An 18,105-nucleotide genomic window follows, 5' to 3' on the forward strand; every position below is an offset into this window, starting at 1 on the left:
GGCAGAGATCAGGAGGATCATGGTTTGTAGCTAGCCCAGGCAAATAGTTCATGAGACTGTATCTGGAAAAAACCCTTCACAAAAAAAGGCTGGTGGAGTGGCTCAAGGTGAAGGCCCTGAGTTCAAGCCCCAGTATTAAATTTTTCATGAAGTCAAATTGTCTATTTTCTCTTTTGTTGCCTGTTTCTTTAGGGTCACATCCAAGAAATTGTTGCCAAATTCAGCATCATGAAGCTTTTGTGCTATGCTTCCTTCTCAGTGTTTCACATCTTAAAATTCCTTTTTTTTTTTTTTTTTTTTGCAGTGCTAGGGATCAAACCCAGGACTTTGCAATGATAAGCAAGCACTTTACCACTGAGCTACACCCCCAGCCCAAGAGTTTCAAGTCTTTTAGATCTTACATTTAGGTCTTTGACCCCATTTGAGTTCATTTTTGCCGATGGTATGAGGTAAAAGTCTATCTTAACTCTGTTGTGTTGATATCTGATTTTCCCAGCACCACTTGTTGAAAAGTCTGTCTTTTCCTCACTGAATGGTCTTGACACCCTTGTCAAAAGCCTATCTGAAAAGTAGCCTTGGCTATGTTCACAATAGCAAGTGGTCCTCCAAAGAGTTCCCCCAGCCCGTGGGCCCAGGGCTCAGCCCTGGACGTCCACACAAGGCAACAGCAGCAGCTGCACCAACATGGACATGTGACCGGCCAACACGATGTGGTCCAACCCAACAATGGAATTTATTCAGCCATAAAAAGGAGTGAGTGTGACAGTGCAGCACCACGGATGAGTCTTGGAAACACCGTGCAGAGTGACAGAAGCCAGACCGAAAACGCTTTTATGAAATGTCCAGAACAGGCAAAACCATGGGGATGGAGCACAGATGGGCGATTGCCAGGGGCTCCTCTGGGGAGGAGAATGATCTGCACGGAGTGTATAAATGCTACTGGCCTGGCCACTTTAGATGGCTCATTTTACGTTATCACTTTCACCGCAGTAAAAGAAGAAAATACGCTGTTAAAAAACAAAAGCCAAAGAAACAGCAGCCCGACAAGAACACGGGGGCTGTGTGAGTGGCCGGGGCCTCCCCTGCCCGGCCCAGGCACAAGGGGGCCTGGTGTAGGGCCTTAGTGTGGCGCCACTCTCGGAAGCTCCAGAACCAGCACCTGCCTGGAGTTGACAGATGGCCTGTCCCCCGTGGCCCCTCGGTTTCAATTCTGTTTGCAGCCACCTCCTGCCTCAGCCATGGCCCCCTCTCTAGGCAGAGCTGCTCTGCAGGGCCGCAGGAACCACCTCATAGTTCTGGGGACACTGTTGTTCCCGACCCCCCAGGGCAGGCATTGCCCACCTTCCTGGCTGGGGCAATAGTGGGGTGGGTGGGGCTGACCCCTCCTGCCACAGCCTGGGCCTACGCCCCCAGCAGGTATCTCCACCAGCCCTGCTCTGCAGAGAGTTAGAGATGCAAGAGGAAGCCATTTTTGTGCAGGGACAGCACACAAACTGCAGCCTCCTTCTAGATCATGGTGTGCCCTCTGGGGTGGGCATGGCAGCCCCTGGCCAGTTCTGAACACTGGGCAACAACTTCGCCTTCCTGGGGAGGCTGGGCACCTTTGGCTGAGCTGGCATCTCGTCCCCCATAGCACAGCTGAGGGGGCAGCGTTTATTCTGAGATTGAGGGTTCTCCCTGGGTAAGCTGGGGAGGGACAGTCCTCCCTTCTGCAGCTGCATCCCTCCCTATGCGCACAGATTGGGCAATGAAAGGACAAGGTCACCCAAGCATCCCCTCCCTTCCCCGTGGGGGCCAAGCCCTCATGGTGGCAGCATGAGGGAGTAGACTGGGATCCCAGCCCTGGCTTCATCTTGCGGTATACGTGGTACACCTCAGCTTCCCTCTGTGCTCTCAGGCAGTCCCACCCTGGGGCCGAATCAGGGCTGTGCCTGAAGGGCTGGAGCACCCTAGAGATGCTGCTCAGTGGGCTGGGCAGGTGAAGCAGGGTCCTGCAGTGCCCTGGGGTGCCCCATGCAGTGCCTGGCACATGGGGTGCGTGCTGTTGTAGGATGGCCTGGCACATGGGGTGCATGCTGTTGTAGGATGGCCTGGCTCACATGCAGCAGTGCTAATGCTGTTTATTGGGAGGTCTGGGGGTACACTCAGAGGCTAGACTTGTAACTAGCATGCATGGGGCCCTGGGTTTGATCTCCACACACAGACACACAGACACACACACAAACATGAAGCCAGACTGGCCTAGGGTGGGCCCTAAATCCAGTGACTGGTGGCTTTTTTTTTTTTTTTGGCAGTATTGAGTTTGAACTCAGGGCCTCACACTTGCTAGGCAGGCACTCTGCCACTTGAGCCACTCCACCAGCCGTTTTGTGTTGAGTATTTTCAAGATAGGGCCGTATGAATTATTTGCCCAGGGCTGGCTTCAAGCCATGATCCTCCTGATTTCTGCCTCTTGAGTAGCTAGGATTGCCGGCGTGAGCCACTGGCACCTGGCTGACTGGTGGCTTTTTAAGAGACACAGGACACTATGTAACCACAGAGGCAGAGATCGGAGTGACAATAAGGCCACAAACCAAAGGAATACCTGGAGCCCCCGAAGCTGGGTGACAAGGAAGGCCCCTTCCTGCAACCAATCTCAGACTTCGAGAGAATCAGGTTCTGTGGTTTTAAGTCACCCAATTTGTGGTCCTTTGTTCTGGTGACCCCAGGACACTCCCAGAGCCTCCTCCAAAGGACTTCTTTTTCCTCTTCCTACCATCTCCTGGCCCTGTCCTCCCTTCCACCTCCACTTCTTCCTCTGATCCCAGGCCCCCACCATGGGTCTCTGTAGTAGGGGAATCCCACTGGATCCATCCTAAGCCAGGGAGGGCACATGTAGGAAGAAGGCTTGGCCCCTGTGCCTAATAAGTGGCACTTACTGTGACCTGGGCCTGAGGACTATGAGGCCTAGGAGGGGGACAAAGATCACTCTGTGTAGCCAGGCGCTGGTGGCTCACGCCTGTAATCCTAGCTACTCAAGGAGGCAGAGATCAGGAGGATCAAGGTTCAAAGCCAGCCCTGGGCAAATAGTTCGTGAGACCCTATCTAAAAAAACCCTTCACACAAAAAAAAGGGCTGGTGGAGTGGCCCTAGTACCTAGTACCTAGGTACCACCCTCCAAAAAACTGCATTAAAGCATTAGTTACTTGGTTACCAGCTTTAAGGAGATGTAATTCACATATAAAGTTTAACATTTTAAAGTCTACAATTCAGTGGGGTTTTTTGTTTTTTGTTTTTTTTTTTGAGTTGAGGTTTTGCCATGTTGCTTAGGCTAGCCCTGAACTCCTGGACTCAAGCCATCCTCCCACCTCAGCCTCCAGAGGGCTAGGATCACAGGTTTGTGCCACTGGAACTTTTTTCTTGTCATTTTTCATGCAACTGTTACCACTATGTAATTCTAGAACCTTTTTTATCACCTCCAAAAGAAGCCCCTCCTTCGTTCGTTCCCTATGTCCCCCTCCCCTGGGATTCCTGTGACCACCAGTCTGCTTTTTGTCTCTCTGAATTTGCCTGTTCTGGACATTTCATGTAAACAGAATCATATGCTGTGTGGCCTTTTGTGACTGGCCTTTTTCACTGAGCACAGTATTTTGTGGTTCACCTCTGTGGCAGCATGCCAGTTTCAGTCCTGTGCTGTGTGGACATGACCCGATTGGTATGTCCATCTGCTGATGGACATAATTACTGAGTTTTTTGGGTCCCCGAAATTTTGCTCCTGAGGTGGGCACCTCACTTGCCTTACCCCTGTGAGGGCCCAGCCACCCTCCCACCCTCTAATACCCTGAAGCCTCCTAGTCTGCCCCTCCTCCCCCCATTGCACACCAGGTGCCTCTCAACCTTTGCCTCCTGGACTGACCACCCCTTCCACAGATGCCCCTCCCTGCCAGCCTCCTTCCATCCCCACTGCCCCTGGCATGGGGCAGGACTGAACAGTGTCCTCCAGCGTCAGCTGCTGATGCCTCCGTGATTCCCTAATGTGGAACTTGAGGCTCCCAGTCATGGTCACTCTGGTGGTTGGTCCTCTGGTTCTCCCATGTTAGGCATGGCCCCTGCATGGGACACTGAGGGACTCTGGTTGCCCCCAGTCAGGAGGTAGGGCAGGGTCCATTTTTAGGATCCTCTCACCTAGTGGTGCTTGCTGCCCCAACCCTGGGATGGGCAGAATCCACTACTTGGGACATTGGTTTCCCCCAGACTGACAGGCCTGCCTCTGCCTCCGGAGACCCAGGAGGATCTACAGTTTTTCAGAAGCTCAAGATCTGGTCCAGTCGTGTGTGTACTCAGAGGCAAACCCTCAAAGCCACTGGCCCTCCGGCTGAGCTGTCTTCAGACCCTGGGCATTGGGGCAGGCAGTGATACTCTGCAGAGATGCCAGCCCCTAACCAGCGCTGACTTAGGGTACTGGTAATCTCTCCATGCCCAGGCCCAGGTATCTGGATATCTTCTTGGCAGGGCAGAGGTGGGGCCCTCCATGTGGTGGCTGGGCAGTGCTGGCCCTAGAGACCATCCCCTGTCCTTAACACTGGTGTACTCCTATACCACGGCCCTCAGAGGCCACCTTACCAGTGCCATCTGATGGCCTTTGAGTCTCCTAGGTCCCCAGAAGTCAGGCTAGATAAGGTGGATCATGTCTTTCAAGCAGCAATTATAGGTCAGGCCCTTCACTGGCCATGCCACCACCCATATGGCTCCTTCCACAGCAGCCTATGGGGCAAAGACCCTGGAGCAGGGTGTCCTGGCGCTGCTCACACAGGGGTACCTAAGGACTGAAAGGAGGGTGGGGCCCCTTGTTTTACCTGTGTGGGAGACTTTGTTTTTTGGGGTATACTGGGAATGGAACCCAGGGTCTCAAACATGCTAGGCAAGTGCCAGAGGCGGGTGTTTCTTCACAGGACCACCATCTTAGAAACAGCAGGGTGGGTCCTGACGCCCAGGTCCTGCTGGCCTGAGCGCCTGTCCTTATCTGATGGTCCCTCTGCCCAAATCCTGCAGCTTTCCCTAAGTCTTCTGACCCAGATGGGGGAAGGTGGTCCCTCCTGCTCCCCTGGGCTCCCAAAGGGGCCCTGCAACTGGCCCAAGAAGGAATGAGTGAATGGAGTTACACCGCCAACTCATCAAGTGTGTACTACACATGAACTGCCCATCCCCTCCATCCCTCTTCCATCTGCCCCCTTGGCCCAGCCGGCAGCTCCTCTAACCGTGCAAGATGGCGCTGGGGCGCGGGAGGGGAAGGGGGAGGAGAGAGGGGAGGGGCAGCCCCTGGCCGCCCCAACCTCTTGGAGCTGCTCATTGTCGAGGGGGCGACTGTCGTCGCAGTGTGGCACAGCCGCAGGCTGTTTGTGCCCAACTAGTCCCCAACGCGCCAGCGCAGGCGCGGCCCCGCAGAGCTGGACCTGGGGAAACCTGCGGGTGACCCCTGGCCACCGAGCCCCCTACGGCTGTGCTGCCCGGTCCCCCAACCCATCCCTGTGACCCCCAACCCCTGCCTCCGTGCCCTCCTCCGTGTTACCCCGGGCCTCCGTGCACGCCCCCCCCTCCCACGCACAGCCTCCCTGATTCTGAGTGTCGCCCCGCCTGGTCTCTGTGCCCTTGGCCTCCATCACAGCCTCCCTGCCTCTGAGTCCCCCTAACCCCCCTTGATTTTCGTGCCCATCCTTACCCCGTGTTACCCCAGGCCTCCGTGTCCCTTGGGTCTCAGTCCATCCCACCTCCGTGACCTCCCCCCCAACTAGGTGCCCTTTGGCCTCCATCACACCCTCTGCCTCCGTGCCCCGTGGCCTTCGTGACCCCCCTCCCCCCGCCTCCTTGCCACCCCACCCGTCCTCGTTTCCCCGTCCCCCAGTTTCCGTGTCCCCTCTGTCTCGGTCATTGCCCCCGCCCCGCCTCCGTGGCCCCGGGCCTCCATCCTTCCCCCCACCCCCCCCACCCCCCGGCCTCCGTTCCCCCCCGCGCGCGCTCCCGCGTGTTTTCGGACTGCACCAGCCGGAGCCCCGCGGCGCCGCGGCGGCGGGCGGAGGCGCCTCGTCTGTCGCCGCCCCCACCGGTGCCCGCGCTGCGGCGGTGGCTCGGGGCTGGGGGCCGGGGGCGCTGGGCGCGGGGGCCGCGCGCTCCGCACCTGCGGCGGCCGCTGGGCGATGCCGGGGCCGCGGGCGTCCTGAGCGCAGCGCCCGCCCGGGGATGCCCGCCGCGCTGCTGGCGCTGGCCATGTCGTCGTCCTTCTTCAACCCCAGCTTCGCCTTCAGCTCGCACTTCGACCCCGGTGAGTCCGCGCGCGGCGCCCCTGGCTGGCGGCCCTGCCGGCCGCGGCTGCCCCCCCACCTGTCTCCCCACTGCGGACATGGTGCTGCCCGAGCCGCGGCTTTCCCATTTTGCATGGAAATTAACCCCTTCCCCACCCTGAGCCGGAGCAGAAGAGCAGGGACCGGCGCCGCGGACCACTACAGGTCCCCGGAGGTGGCAGGCCCTGGGGCCCCGACCCTGCACAGCTGGGCCCTCCAGCTGCCGGCTGGCAGCAGCGGCCCAGTGTCTCTGTGGATGCCTCCCTGGCACAGGTAACTGGAGCACGGAGGGCCTGTGTTGGCCCCAGGTGTCCAGGAGAGGAGGTTGCCAGGACTTAGGGCCGGTGGGGAGGTGCAGGGGTGTCTGCCAGGATGGGGCCCAGGCCTGCCATGGCCTCTTGCTGGTCCACGGTCTTGGCGTGGGAGGCTCCTTCCCAGGCCTGAGTAGGTTCTGGGATCCCTGTCCAGCCAGTTGGCAGCTTGGGGAGGAGATGGGAGCCATGGCAGGCCCATAGGACAGAGCCCACCTGGTAGAGGCCTAGAGTCAGGCCTTGTGGATGCCCAGTTCCCAGAAAGCAGGTGAGGCCTCTGAGGGGATGCTGTTCTGCCAGGCCTCTTACCCTACCCAGCCAGTGGACCCGGCTGGCCGCGGCATGTTTACTTCTGACTACCTGGCCATGGTGGGCAGCTTGGGTGGGCAGAGGAGGCCCCAGGCAGCTGGAGGTTCCAGGTGTTGCCAGGAAGTGGTGGGCTTTCTTCCCTCTGTCTGCTCCAGTTCCCACCCTGCTTGGCCTGAGTGGGAGGGAGATGAACCCGGCCTCTGGGCTCTGAGTCCCACCCACATGTCCCTGAGGCTCCAGCATGGGGCCTGCAGAGCCCAAACAAAGCCAGGCTTGCACGTGACAGCTCTCCTGGGTCTCCTTCCTGGAGCGGGCCCAGCGTGTGCAGTGATGTGCAGAGTCCCCTGGGCAGAGCGGATCTGAAGGCATTTGCTCCTGGGGGCAGGGAGCTGTCTGTTTGGCTTAGAGTTAGGGATGTTGCTTGCTAGGAAACGGCTTCCCGGGTGACCTGAGGGGCTTGGAGGACATCGGCACCATGGAACCAAAGGCCCAGAACCCAGCAGCAGCAGCAGCAGTGACCCGCCAAGCAGGAGCAGAGGTGGCCTTGCCGTGAAGCCCCAGGCCCAGACTTCCTTTAGTGACAGGCATCCAGATGGCTGGGGGCCAGCACTGGGCCCTGGGAAGTCCCCATGCCGGGAATTGCCAGGCACACTTTCTACCTACTGTGGGAGGCTGGTCCAGACTCCAGACAGGTTGCTCTGAAGCTGTGGGCTGGCAGGGGGCAGGGAGGGGCTGCCTGCAGGTGGAGGGACCTCACACCCAATCTCTTGCACTCTCTGCTGGGTCCAGACTTGCCCTGGTGCCATCTTATCCCTTCCTCTCCCTCCCTCCCGGTGCCCGGGCAGGAGCGGCCCTTCCCCCATTTTAGAGAAATAGCGGCTCTGTGCAGTTCTTGCTCCTGTTTGCCTAGACACTGGAGTGTAATTACTGTGAGTCGGTTTAATGACCTAAGAGGGGAAAAGTTGTCAGAGGCAAAGGGAGGTTTCTGTTAAGAGCTGTGTGCTCAGTGGGTACTGCATCCCACCTGCCCAGATGGTGTTGAGGAGGAAGGGGACCCTCTTGGAGAAACAAGGCTGAGGTCGAAAGGGGCCCCTACGGGTGGAATCCACTGTAAACTTAATCCAGTGTTCAGAGCCAGCACCCCCCCGAAGTCCCTCCGTACTTGCCTCTCTGGGCGCCCCTTTTCCCATCTATCAAATGGAATGGTGATGCCTGCAGCCAGGTCTAGGTTGGGGTGAAGTGTCCAGCAGAAACTTCTGTTTGGAGGCGTGTGGGTGTGAGGGTGTGGAGGGGTGGGAGCCTCTCTTGGGGCACAGCTGGTGCTTAGGCTCCCTGTGGCCGCAGTGGCTGACTGGCTTTTCTCCATCTCATAGTGAGTGCCTGAGGTCTGTCTGCATCTTGGGGGTCTCATTGGGGCCATCAGACTCTAAGAAGGGAGGGGCTCAAGTTCATGATGGTTGCAGTTTGTTTTAGTGCTGTTCAGCTGGCACAGGGTCCTTCCTGACAGTCCCCAAGCTGTGTCCTTCTACCCATGGCCAGCTCTTTGTCTGGTCCCCATAGAAGTGACAGTAATCATGGTAGCACAGGTGGTGGGCACACCTGAGAGTAGAGGGGCTGAGTTAGAGGTAGAGGCCATCACACCTGCTGGGGTTCGACTGGGGCCCTCCATCACCACAGTCTCGCCGGGCAGAACACGGTGCGAGGGGACCAGGCCTGGACGCACACTTCTGGGATGCTGCAGATGTGGATGCCTTCTTGGCAGCATGGAACCCAGTGGCCTCTGTGCTGTATGGTCTCGGGCCAGTTTCCCAACCCCTGTGCACAGGTAAAATGTCACCCTGGGGTCACCAGGTGGACAGGGCACAGAAGACAAGAACTGATGGGTGAGGGGTGATCTCTGGGGAGACAGGACCATGTGCAGCCAGCTGGGCAGAAGGGGCATATGACCTTGGGGTGGGAGTTACTTCTCCGAGTGCCCTGAGGCGGAAGGTTACCACGTGTCTCATTCCGGGCCTCAGGATAACCAGATGCAGCTGAGGGACCCAGCAGGTGTCTGCCTCGGGCAGGGTGCTGTGATTCCTGGGACCTGGAGCTGGACTGAGGGGGCTCAGCCTTGATTGGGAAAACCTGCACACTTAGGGTCCGGGTTTTCCTGGAGGCTTCCCCTCACAGGTGTATTCACGAGCCCCTTCCTGATTGTCCGGCCAGCTCTGTGCCTCAGTTTCCCTCTCCGTAAGGCAGGAATGGCTGCAGCGCCCACATTGGAGGGGTGATAGTGTGGAACGCTGAGCCGAAGGTTTACCTGAGCAGGGTTTGTCAAGGCTGCCTCTGCTGGGGTTGTGACTGGGCAGGGTGGCACCGTGGACCAAGTAGCAGTCCTTGGAATATGCAGAAGCCCGTGGAATACTCAGGCAGCCTTGACCTGCTGCTCCCCCACTGCCCACCCCATCGCCAACCCTTCAGCTCATGGAGGCCTTCCGCCATGTGGGGGTTTCCGGGGAAAGCAGGATGGTCACTCCCTTTACGTCCATGTGTGACTGGGTGCAGGGCCCACAGTGACCATGTGGTAGAGGAGCTGTGTGTTCCATGCTAGGTCCAGTCTGAATGTGGTATGCACTCCGGGGACTTGGCCAAGAGGGACCCTAGGGGAATGATCAGATCCTGGTTGCTGGCTTGCAGGTGCACTTTTTTTTTTTGCAGTACTGGGTCTTGAACTCAGGGCCTACACCTTGAGCCACTCATTTTTCTTTTGTGATGGATTTTTTGAAGACAGGGTTTCATGAACTATTTCCCCAGGCTGGCTTCACACCACGATCCTCTTGATCTCTGCCTCCTGGGGAGCTAGGATTACAGGTGTGAGCCACCCGTGCCCCGCGCCGATGCACTCCTGAAACCAAAACCTTGTGACCTGTGCTCAAGCAGCCCAAGAGCTGTGGGGCCTGGTTGAAGGCCCCGTACTGCCCAGGCATCCCAGACCAGCCTGGGCCTGGGGGCAGGAGCCTGCCCTCTGCCCTGCTTACCTCCCCAAACCCTGTGCATCTGGGTGAAGGGCAGCCCAGGGCAAATGCTGCTGTGGAGACCCTTGGGGCGCAGGCAGGCAGGCTGAGGGGCTCCGTGCAGAGGCCCAGGTGACCTTTCTAGAAGTGATCATCGAGTACAGGCTGCCCAGCCCATGAATCCAGGGTGTGTGAATGTGTGAGGTCACCAACCCCCCTGGGCAGGGGCTGGGGGAATGTGGGGCCCTGTCACCCTCACGCACCGGCACTGCTGCACGCACATGGGGACTTGGGTCACCTACATGTGTCTGCACAGACACAAACTCACAAACAGGCACCTACGGCCTCCCATGTGCCTCCCATGTGCTAATGTGACACATGCCTACACGCACATACTCACATGCAGGTGAGTGGGGCTCTACACACACACACTTCACATGCACATGTGTTGCCGAGCCTGCCATTCCTGGTGTGTGGTCATCTCTGTGGGGACCCTTGGGGCCAGCTCCCTCTGAGTGGGGTGAGGACATCCCCCCTGCTGGTGTCCCATTCACCATCCGTTCCTGCGGCTCCTTCAGTTACTTGGAGTTGAAATTCCAGGCTGTCTTGGATACTGGTTCTTCCCAAGGTCATGGCGTCTCCCTGGTCTTGGCTAACTTGAGCCAGGCATGTTGGTTTCCGGCTTCTGCATGGATCTGAGTCCCATGAGCTGGCTGGCTTGGGTCTGAGCTCGTGTGTTGTTTGGGACATGATGAGGAGGTCAGCCTTGTGCCACTTTCAGGGTACCTCCATGCCTGCTGTGCCCCGGCCCTGACCCGCTGCAAGGAAGGGACCTGGCCTTGCTGTGTGACCATAGATGAGGGGTCTTGATTTCTCTGTGGGGTTTGGGCCCTCTGCTCCCAGTGAGCAACCTGAAAGCCAAGGGACTCATCGGTATGGCCAGGACTGGTCTCTGCTTACACTCACCTGTGACAGAGATGCGGGGTTCCTCCCTGTACCCCACCATTCTCTCCAGGGGATGTGCACTGGGTTGAGTGGTGTCACCCCAGATTTATGCCCACTCAGAACCTCGGAATGGGGCCTTGTTTGGAAAGATGTAATTATATTATTTTTAAGATGAGGTCATACTGAGGTAGGGTTGGCTCTAAATCCTAAGAAAAAGACCAGACGGCACAGAAGGAACCCCAAGAAGAGGAGGCAGAGCCTATAGTCATGGGGCCAGAAGCCAAGGAACACCTGGAGTCCCCAAAAGCTGGAAGAGCCAGGAAGACCCCTCCCTAGACCTTCAGAGAGAGTACAGCCCTGCCGCCTCCTAGATTTCAGACTGGCATCCAGACTGTGAGAAGATAAATTATTCCTGCATGAGCCATCAGTGTGTGACACTTTGCTTTAGTCACCTCAGGACACTGGTGCAAAGTGTCTCTGCAGGTCTGAGTGCAAGGCGGGGGCTGGGGGATCTGCACCCACCCCGGTGTCTGCTTGACTTTGGTGGGTGAGGGGTGAGCCTGGGGTTGATGCCCTCACTGTTCCTAGCCACCTGTCTTCTGCTCATGGAGTACTTCCTGAGGGTGGGTCATGCCTGACCCCTGCCACCCTCTTCCTGGGTCTGTGGTACCTGCCCTCTCCTGTGGTTCTTGAGGTGGGGTCTGAGGCTGGGCCACAGGGAAGCCAGGAGACTCTGCTTGTTGTTCAGGGGCTGCTGGGCCCCCGTGCCCTGTTCCCAGCTGGCGTGGATGAAGTGGGCCCTAGAGCTGTGTCTGTGGTGGAGACCTCCCTCCCCCCCCCAGCCATTCGGACCATGGTGCCTGGAGGGCTTCGGCGTAGGGGCCACTCCAAGCTGGCCCCGCCTGCTGTCACAGAGGAACTAACAGCAGCAGGACAGGCGGCCAGGGCCTCCCCGCCCCCAGCAGAGGAAGCCGGCAGAGGAAATGAGGGCGGCGGACGCGGGCCGGAGCCAGTTCCCAGGCCGCCTGTCTGAGTGGACGGTTGCCCGAGGACTGTCACAGTGGCGTCCCCTGCCTTACTGTGCCTGGGTCGGGGGCCAGGGCATCAGGGTGCAGTGAGGGTGGGGGGTCCTCCTGAGTTTCACTGTGGGGTGGGGTGCAGTTGGAGCCACGCGGGAGCCACGCCCAAAGCCGGTACGTGGGGGTTTCTGGGAGCACACAGGTTGCTCTGCCACTGCCAGCCCTGGGGTGGGGGACAGGAGAGCTGTTCATGAGGCCTGTGCTGGCAATAGACCTGTGTCCACACCCAGACTGGGCAGGGCCTCTGCAGTAGGCGGGCTGGACAGCGGGGTCATCTGTCACAGATGGGGGAGCTAAGGCGAGGAAGCTCAGTAGTCAGAGGCTTGGTGGCCCCACGGATGCCCCTCATCGGGGTAGGAGGAATAACCCCGTCTGCTCTTGTCTCCCCCTTGGTGAGGTATGCCTGTGGCTCCTTTTCCTTACTCCTTACTGGGTGGGGAGCCCAGCTCCGCCACCCCCAGGATCCCCAGAGAGGCATCTCCTTGTCACTGTCCTGAGCACATGGCACCAGGCTGCCCTGATCAGCTGGACTTGGCCTGCTGTGGAGATGGCCTGCCTGCTGCTGTGTGAACTAGGCAGGGGACAGGGGAGCTTGGGTCTCAGACCTGGGCTCTGACGAGGTCACCCTGAAGCTGAGCTTTGAGACCAGTGGGGTGGCATGGAGGATGGGTCCTTGAAGTTGGCAAGCACTTAGGTTCCGGTGCTCAGTAGGGCCCTTCTGGCTTCATGTTGGGTCCTTATTATCTTGAAATTCTTTTTTTTTAAAACTGGGAATGGGCCGTGTGCATTCTAGGCCAGCCCTCCACCCCTGAAATTCTTCATTTCACTGTTTGCACTGCGATTTTGCAGCTGGCTGCTCTGCTCAGGGTGCCTGGTTCAACCTGAGGGCCAGGCCCCAAGGGCATCTGGGTGGACAGTCAGTAGATAGAGGGGTGCAGTGGCTTCTGTCCCCCACTGAGTTTCTGACAGGAGACGTGGCGCTGTCCGAGGTCCATGTGTCACTCTGCTGTGAGGCCCTCATGGGGTTTTCTTGAATCCCCCCACAGGCAAACATGCCCGAGTCTCCAGGGTATGGCCTGAGGGATTTGCCTCAGCTGGACACACCCACATGACAGCACTCCCAACCCTGGCACCCCGTTGGCTCTGTCCCCGAGCCACCGCACTGCTGCCTCTGGGCTCTGCAGACCGTGATGTCTCACTCACGCTCTGCCGAATAATTTTCTACCCTGTGAACAGAGCAGCCACGCATCTGCTCCATGGTGGGGCAGGGGAAGGTGGGCGTGAGCATTTGGTTCTGTCCAGCTTCGGGCTGTCTCTTGGGGTGCAGCCATAAGCATTCTGGCCAGCCTCTTCCCTCCCTCTCCCCTTCCCTCTTTCTTCTTTGCTGAGATTCAATTCTAGTGGCATGTAGTTTGGAATCCAGGGCTTTCAGTACTTAGAGCTGTCTAGCTAGTCCCACGATCAATTTTGGAGCACTTTTGTCCATTCCTCCTTCCCTCCCACCCTGGAACTGAGAATCTGCTTCCTGCAGCACGATCACAGGGTCTCTTGTTCTCTGACCACCCTGTACCGTTTCTGATACGCACACTCCACAGAAGGATGCTGGGGCGTGGCTTTCGTGGACCTTGCATCCCACACTTCTCTCCAAGGGAGGTGCTGGAACACTGGGCCTGGTCTTCCTGATCTCAGCCTCCTGGTGTGTGTGTGTGTGTGTGTCTCAAGGCGGCCTCAGTCACCTTCCCCGAAAAAAACACTGAGTGCCTCTCTGGGCTCATTGGCTCCTCAGAGATCCCTCGTGATCTCTGAAGAGAACTTCTTGCTCGTTGCTTTGTGGGAACATCCATGTATTCTGGACATGGGTCCTGGTCAGAGATGTGTGTCAACAGGCTCTTTGCTCATTCACTTCCTAGTGATCTTGTCTGCCTGGTGTGCAGGGTGTGCAGTGCAGATGGTGTGTGTCTCCTCCCAACCCAGAGCGGCTGCAGTGAGCGCTTCACGTCTTGCCTCCAGGGACCCACTGTTGACCACTGACCTGCACACCACTGGGTGGCCATCTTGGTCTTCTCGGGAAGGAGCCTGGAATCTTGTGGCATCAGTAGGCATTCCTGAAAGGCAGCGACTGACCCCTCGGTGGTAAATGAGCAGGCTGATACTGCTCAGACCCCTGGTCCTGTTCTTCCTGGGGCCTGCTCCTGCCAGGCCCAAGAGCATGGAGTTGTCCATGGTTGGGGCTGCATCTGGGCTGGGCCCTGCCTTGGCTGTCTTCAGCTCATGCCCCCAAATCTTGCCCATTCTGCTGTTCATACTTGTGGGGTCCTGGCATTGGTGGCACCCACAGTCAGCTGTTCTGAGCTAGAACTGCTGCGTCCCTCTCTGCTTTATTTTTCCTTTTGTGACAGGCAGCCCTACAAGTTCGGTCTAAAAATAACCACAGCCAGCATGCATTCCGGGCGCTTGACAGTCTAGCCAGCCCTGTGGGTTTCCTCCTTGGCTGGCCTCAGCCTCACAACCCCTCAGACTTAGCCCTGCATCTGAAGCTGGGGTGGGGTCCCAAAGTGACCAGGAAAGTCAGGGAAAGGGGTGCACATCACGAAGCTGGGACTGGGAACCGAGGTGGGACATTATCCATGCCAAGGAGATATAGACCATTTGTGTGGAGCAGCGAATGGCCCCAGGGACAGAGCAATGGTAACCCTGTGTAACATCGACCTTGCCACTGCCACCCAGCTGCCTGAGCTGGCTGTCCCTCAGGGTTTCTCAGCTGTAGGCACAGGGTGCCTGGGGGCTGGGGCCATCCTGAGTGCCCACTCCTCCTTGAATCAGCCTAGGGAAGGCCCTTGGGTGCCAGGGAAAGCATTGAGGGCCTGGGATCCAACAGAGATCAGGCCCCAGCCTTGTCATATGTCTGCAGGAGGGATGTCACTCAAGAGCGTCATGCTGGTAGAACTTCCTTCTGTCCTTGGGCCTGGCAGCCACTGGACAGTTCATTCCAGTGTGGCATGTCAAGGGGCCAGGAAGGCAGGCTTTGGGGTCTTGGGAGAGAATGCTGGGGACCCTGGGGACTCTTTGCAGCAGGAAGTGGATGCTGTATTTAGCGCAAAGACGGATGGGGCTGGGTGCTGCCCTGGGTGTGCTCAGGGAGTCTGGGGATGTGGGCACGTGTGCACATGTGAGTGTGCTGATCCCCGTGTAATGTGTGCACGCACACGAGGATTTGTACACAGCTGTGCGTCTATATATGTAAGCATGTGCACATTGCATGCATGTGTTGAGCACGTGTGTGAGGACCCACGATGTGTATGTGGGAGTAAGTGTGTGTGCATGTCTATTGAGCACACATGTGCATGTGTATGCATGTGGCACAAGTGTGAGGATGTGGGAGCATGTGTGATTCCCCCAGGGTCCCCTCAGGTCCCTCCCAGAAGCTTTGATCCTAGGCTTTCTCTGCCCTTGGACTCCTCTCAGCCTTCGGGGTACAGATAACGTTTTATTTCCTAGTTCAACATTGATGACAGAAAGGGGGCAGACTCCATCCTTGCCAGCAACCTGTCACCTTCCTAGAGCTGGGTCCAGGGTCTAGGAGTGAAGGTGCGGTGTCTGCATGGTTTCCCTTCCTGTGCTCCACCTGCCAACCAGCTGGCTGCAGGTGCTCCCTGTGCCCACGGCCCTGTCCAGTCACATTCAACAGTGGGCCCACTGCACCAGGCAGGGCAGTGTGCGCAGGTGCTTTGGCAGTGTGGACGTGGTGGGGCCTTGGAGCCTGCAGCTGAGTGGCCCATTCATCTGAGGCTCATCACTCCCAGGGGCAGGCTGGCTCTGGCCCCAAGGACGCTTTGTGGCTTTATGTTAGACCTCATGTGACAGAGCAGCTGCAGCCTCTTTATAGCCACTGGACACCATATTCTGTTACCTGGGGGGATCCCTTAACTTCCATACCCCCAATCCTTGCCACCCAGATTTCCATGTGACAGACTGTGCCCACCCCTGCCCTGAGCCCTGGGTCTGAGAAGGTCAGGAAGGTCCTGGGGTGTGCTGAGTCTGGAGGGCACAGTCTCCTTTTCTAGTGCCCTCAGTCCCCTTTCCCCTTCGGGAGGCTTGGATGCACCCTGCCCAGAGCTCGGCTGCAGAGGCAGGAAGGGCAGGCCTCAGTTTCCCACCTGCTGGGGACTGTCTGAAAGTACCCATCATGCGCTTTCAACTTGTAGGGTGGAGTTGTCCTCTGCACGCAGCCATGGTCCTGGGAAGCTGTGGGGACTGGAGATCAAGTGGTGACTGGCCAACCAGGAAGGCCTCGAGGTACCAGGGACTCAGGCCTGTTGCCTTGGTGACCCTGCTGTACCAGTGCCAGGCCTGGCTTCTGTGTCTCCATCTGGGGAATGGACCATGTCATTGGGAATTCTATTCCTCTCAGAAGCCTCCATGTCTGGCCCTTGCAGTGAGAAGCCCTGGCCCGATATGGAGGACAAGAAACCCTTTCTCAGACCTCCCCAGAACCCTGCTACATCTCCTGCCACAAGCTGTAAAGGGGGCATCCGTGACAGACGCTGGGGACCCCAGCTCTCCCTGGGCATTGGCACCGACCCTACGTGCTCCAGTGCGTCTGACTGCCTTGGCTTCTCTCAGCCCAGTGGTGTGCCCGCCCACTGGGGTTGCATGATTTCCTTCCTGTGCAAGATCCCGTTTGCATCACCACACAGGCAGGCAGGGCCGGTGCCAGCAGGTCCTCAGATGCCCCGAGCCCCCTGTGCCCGACTCATGAGTGGATATGGGACGCAGCCTGGCTTTGCTGACTGTCTGGGACACTCTGTCCTCAGGGCCCCACATACCTGGCACAGGCATTGGTGGGTCGTGAACTCCTGGGAGTGAGCAGCAGAGGGCATCTGGCAGAGATGGGAGCCCACCCTGGGACAGCTGTCTGTTGCGCGTGTAGCCCCTGTTCCAGGGGGAGTTGAGGATGGTGAGGAGCAAGGCTGTGGACACCTGGGGTGTCCCTGGGGGAAGGAGCTCCATGGGGACATTGGGTTGGGGCAGGGCTGGCCATCAAGAGCTCCTGACCTGGTGTGGAAGCTCAAAGTAGAACATGTGTTGTAATGACACTCACGTAGGACGCCCGGTGAGCAAGACAGTGGCAGGAGTGCTCACGGTGGTGCACAGCCACCACCTCTGGTTCCAGGACATTCTCATTACCCCAGAAGAAGCCCTGCCCCCGCCCTCTCCCCTGACCCCTGATGACCGTGAAGCTGTCTTGAATCTGCTTGGACTTCGTGTCAGTGAACTTGTACGGTGCCCACCATCAAGGAAGCACCATGCTGGCATCCACGGCATCTCATTTTGCCACCCCCTCACCAATGCTCAGTGGGTCTTTCCCATTACAAAGAGCCCTAACCGTGCTCGTGGGCCAGGTTGCTCACTGATGCTCTTTGGGCTAGCGAGTGGGCTGGGGAGACAGAGGCACTGGCTGTGAGGTTCCTGGGGTTGAGGGTGCCGCCCGTCCACCTGCGCTCTCTAGTGATGGCTCCTGTGAGTGTACACACAGGAGCGTGTGACAGTGCAAGTCTGCATGTGTACGTGCTTGTGTTTGTCCACCCTCTGTCCTGCCAGGCCCACCCAAGCTCCTCAGTGTGGTGTCATTGCCCTGCTGTTTTGCACTGGGTCCCAGCTACATGGCCTGCCATTATCCCTAAGGACCTTGCCCCAGGCTCATGTGTGTCTTAAATGTGTTCAGTGGTCCTGGCGGTGGTGCTGGTCCAGCAGAAGCTGAGTCCTCCCTCGAGGCTCTGGGACCAGGGAAGGCCTGGACAGGGTTCCTGGGCAGGACCATTCCGTGGACAGGGAAGGCTTCCAGGACAGCCGGAGCCAGCTTTGTGCCAGACCGAGGGGGCCTAGCTAGGCCAGTGGGACCTGCATCCCAGGCAGAGGAACGGATCAGCGAGGCACACCTAGGTGTGTTGAGTGTGCTGGGGGTGGGTCAGGGGTGAGCAGAGTGCAGACCGAGACCCCAGGAACCTGAGAGCCTGGGATGAGGATAGAATGTTCTGAATCCAGTGAAGTCTCAGGGTTCTCTAAGGAAGTGACGGGATTAGGTCTAAGTGAGAATTAAATGATTAAGTGATACCTCATCTGATTCTAAACGGAACTCATGCTTATT

The 18,105-nt window shown here is 58.1% G+C and overlaps 2 protein-coding genes across 12 annotated transcripts in view; both read left to right on the forward strand.

Moving 5' to 3' along the window:
* Positions 1–450, forward strand: part of Cep131 (centrosomal protein 131) — a 34,230-nt gene extending 33,780 nt beyond the window's left edge. Inside the window, exon 26 of the mRNA XM_074044901.1 lies at positions 305–450. Coding sequence (XP_073901002.1) covers positions 305–310 — 6 coding nt within the window. The 3' untranslated portion in view covers positions 311–450. The remainder of the gene's footprint in view (positions 1–304) is intronic.
* Positions 451–6,153: 5,703 nt separating this feature from the next.
* The window catches only part of Aatk (apoptosis associated tyrosine kinase), a 38,123-nt gene continuing 26,171 nt past the window's right edge, over positions 6,154–18,105 (forward strand). Inside the window, exons 1-3 of one of the 11 annotated variants that reach the window (XM_074044907.1) lie at positions 6,162–6,298; positions 7,366–7,475; positions 8,615–8,762. In XM_074044907.1, coding sequence (XP_073901008.1) covers positions 6,217–6,298; positions 7,366–7,475; positions 8,615–8,762 — 340 coding nt within the window. In that variant the 5' untranslated portion in view covers positions 6,162–6,216. Of the gene's footprint in view, positions 6,299–6,440; positions 6,591–7,365; positions 7,476–8,614; positions 8,763–11,770; positions 12,072–18,105 lie in introns of those variants that run through there. The other 10 variants (XM_074044908.1, XM_074044909.1, XM_074044915.1 and 7 more) reach the window with 10 other exon arrangements.

The sequence above is a fragment of the Castor canadensis genome, chromosome 11, assembly GCF_047511655.1.
Source record: "Castor canadensis chromosome 11, mCasCan1.hap1v2, whole genome shotgun sequence".
In the NCBI taxonomy this organism is placed as follows: domain Eukaryota; kingdom Metazoa; phylum Chordata; class Mammalia; order Rodentia; family Castoridae; genus Castor; species Castor canadensis.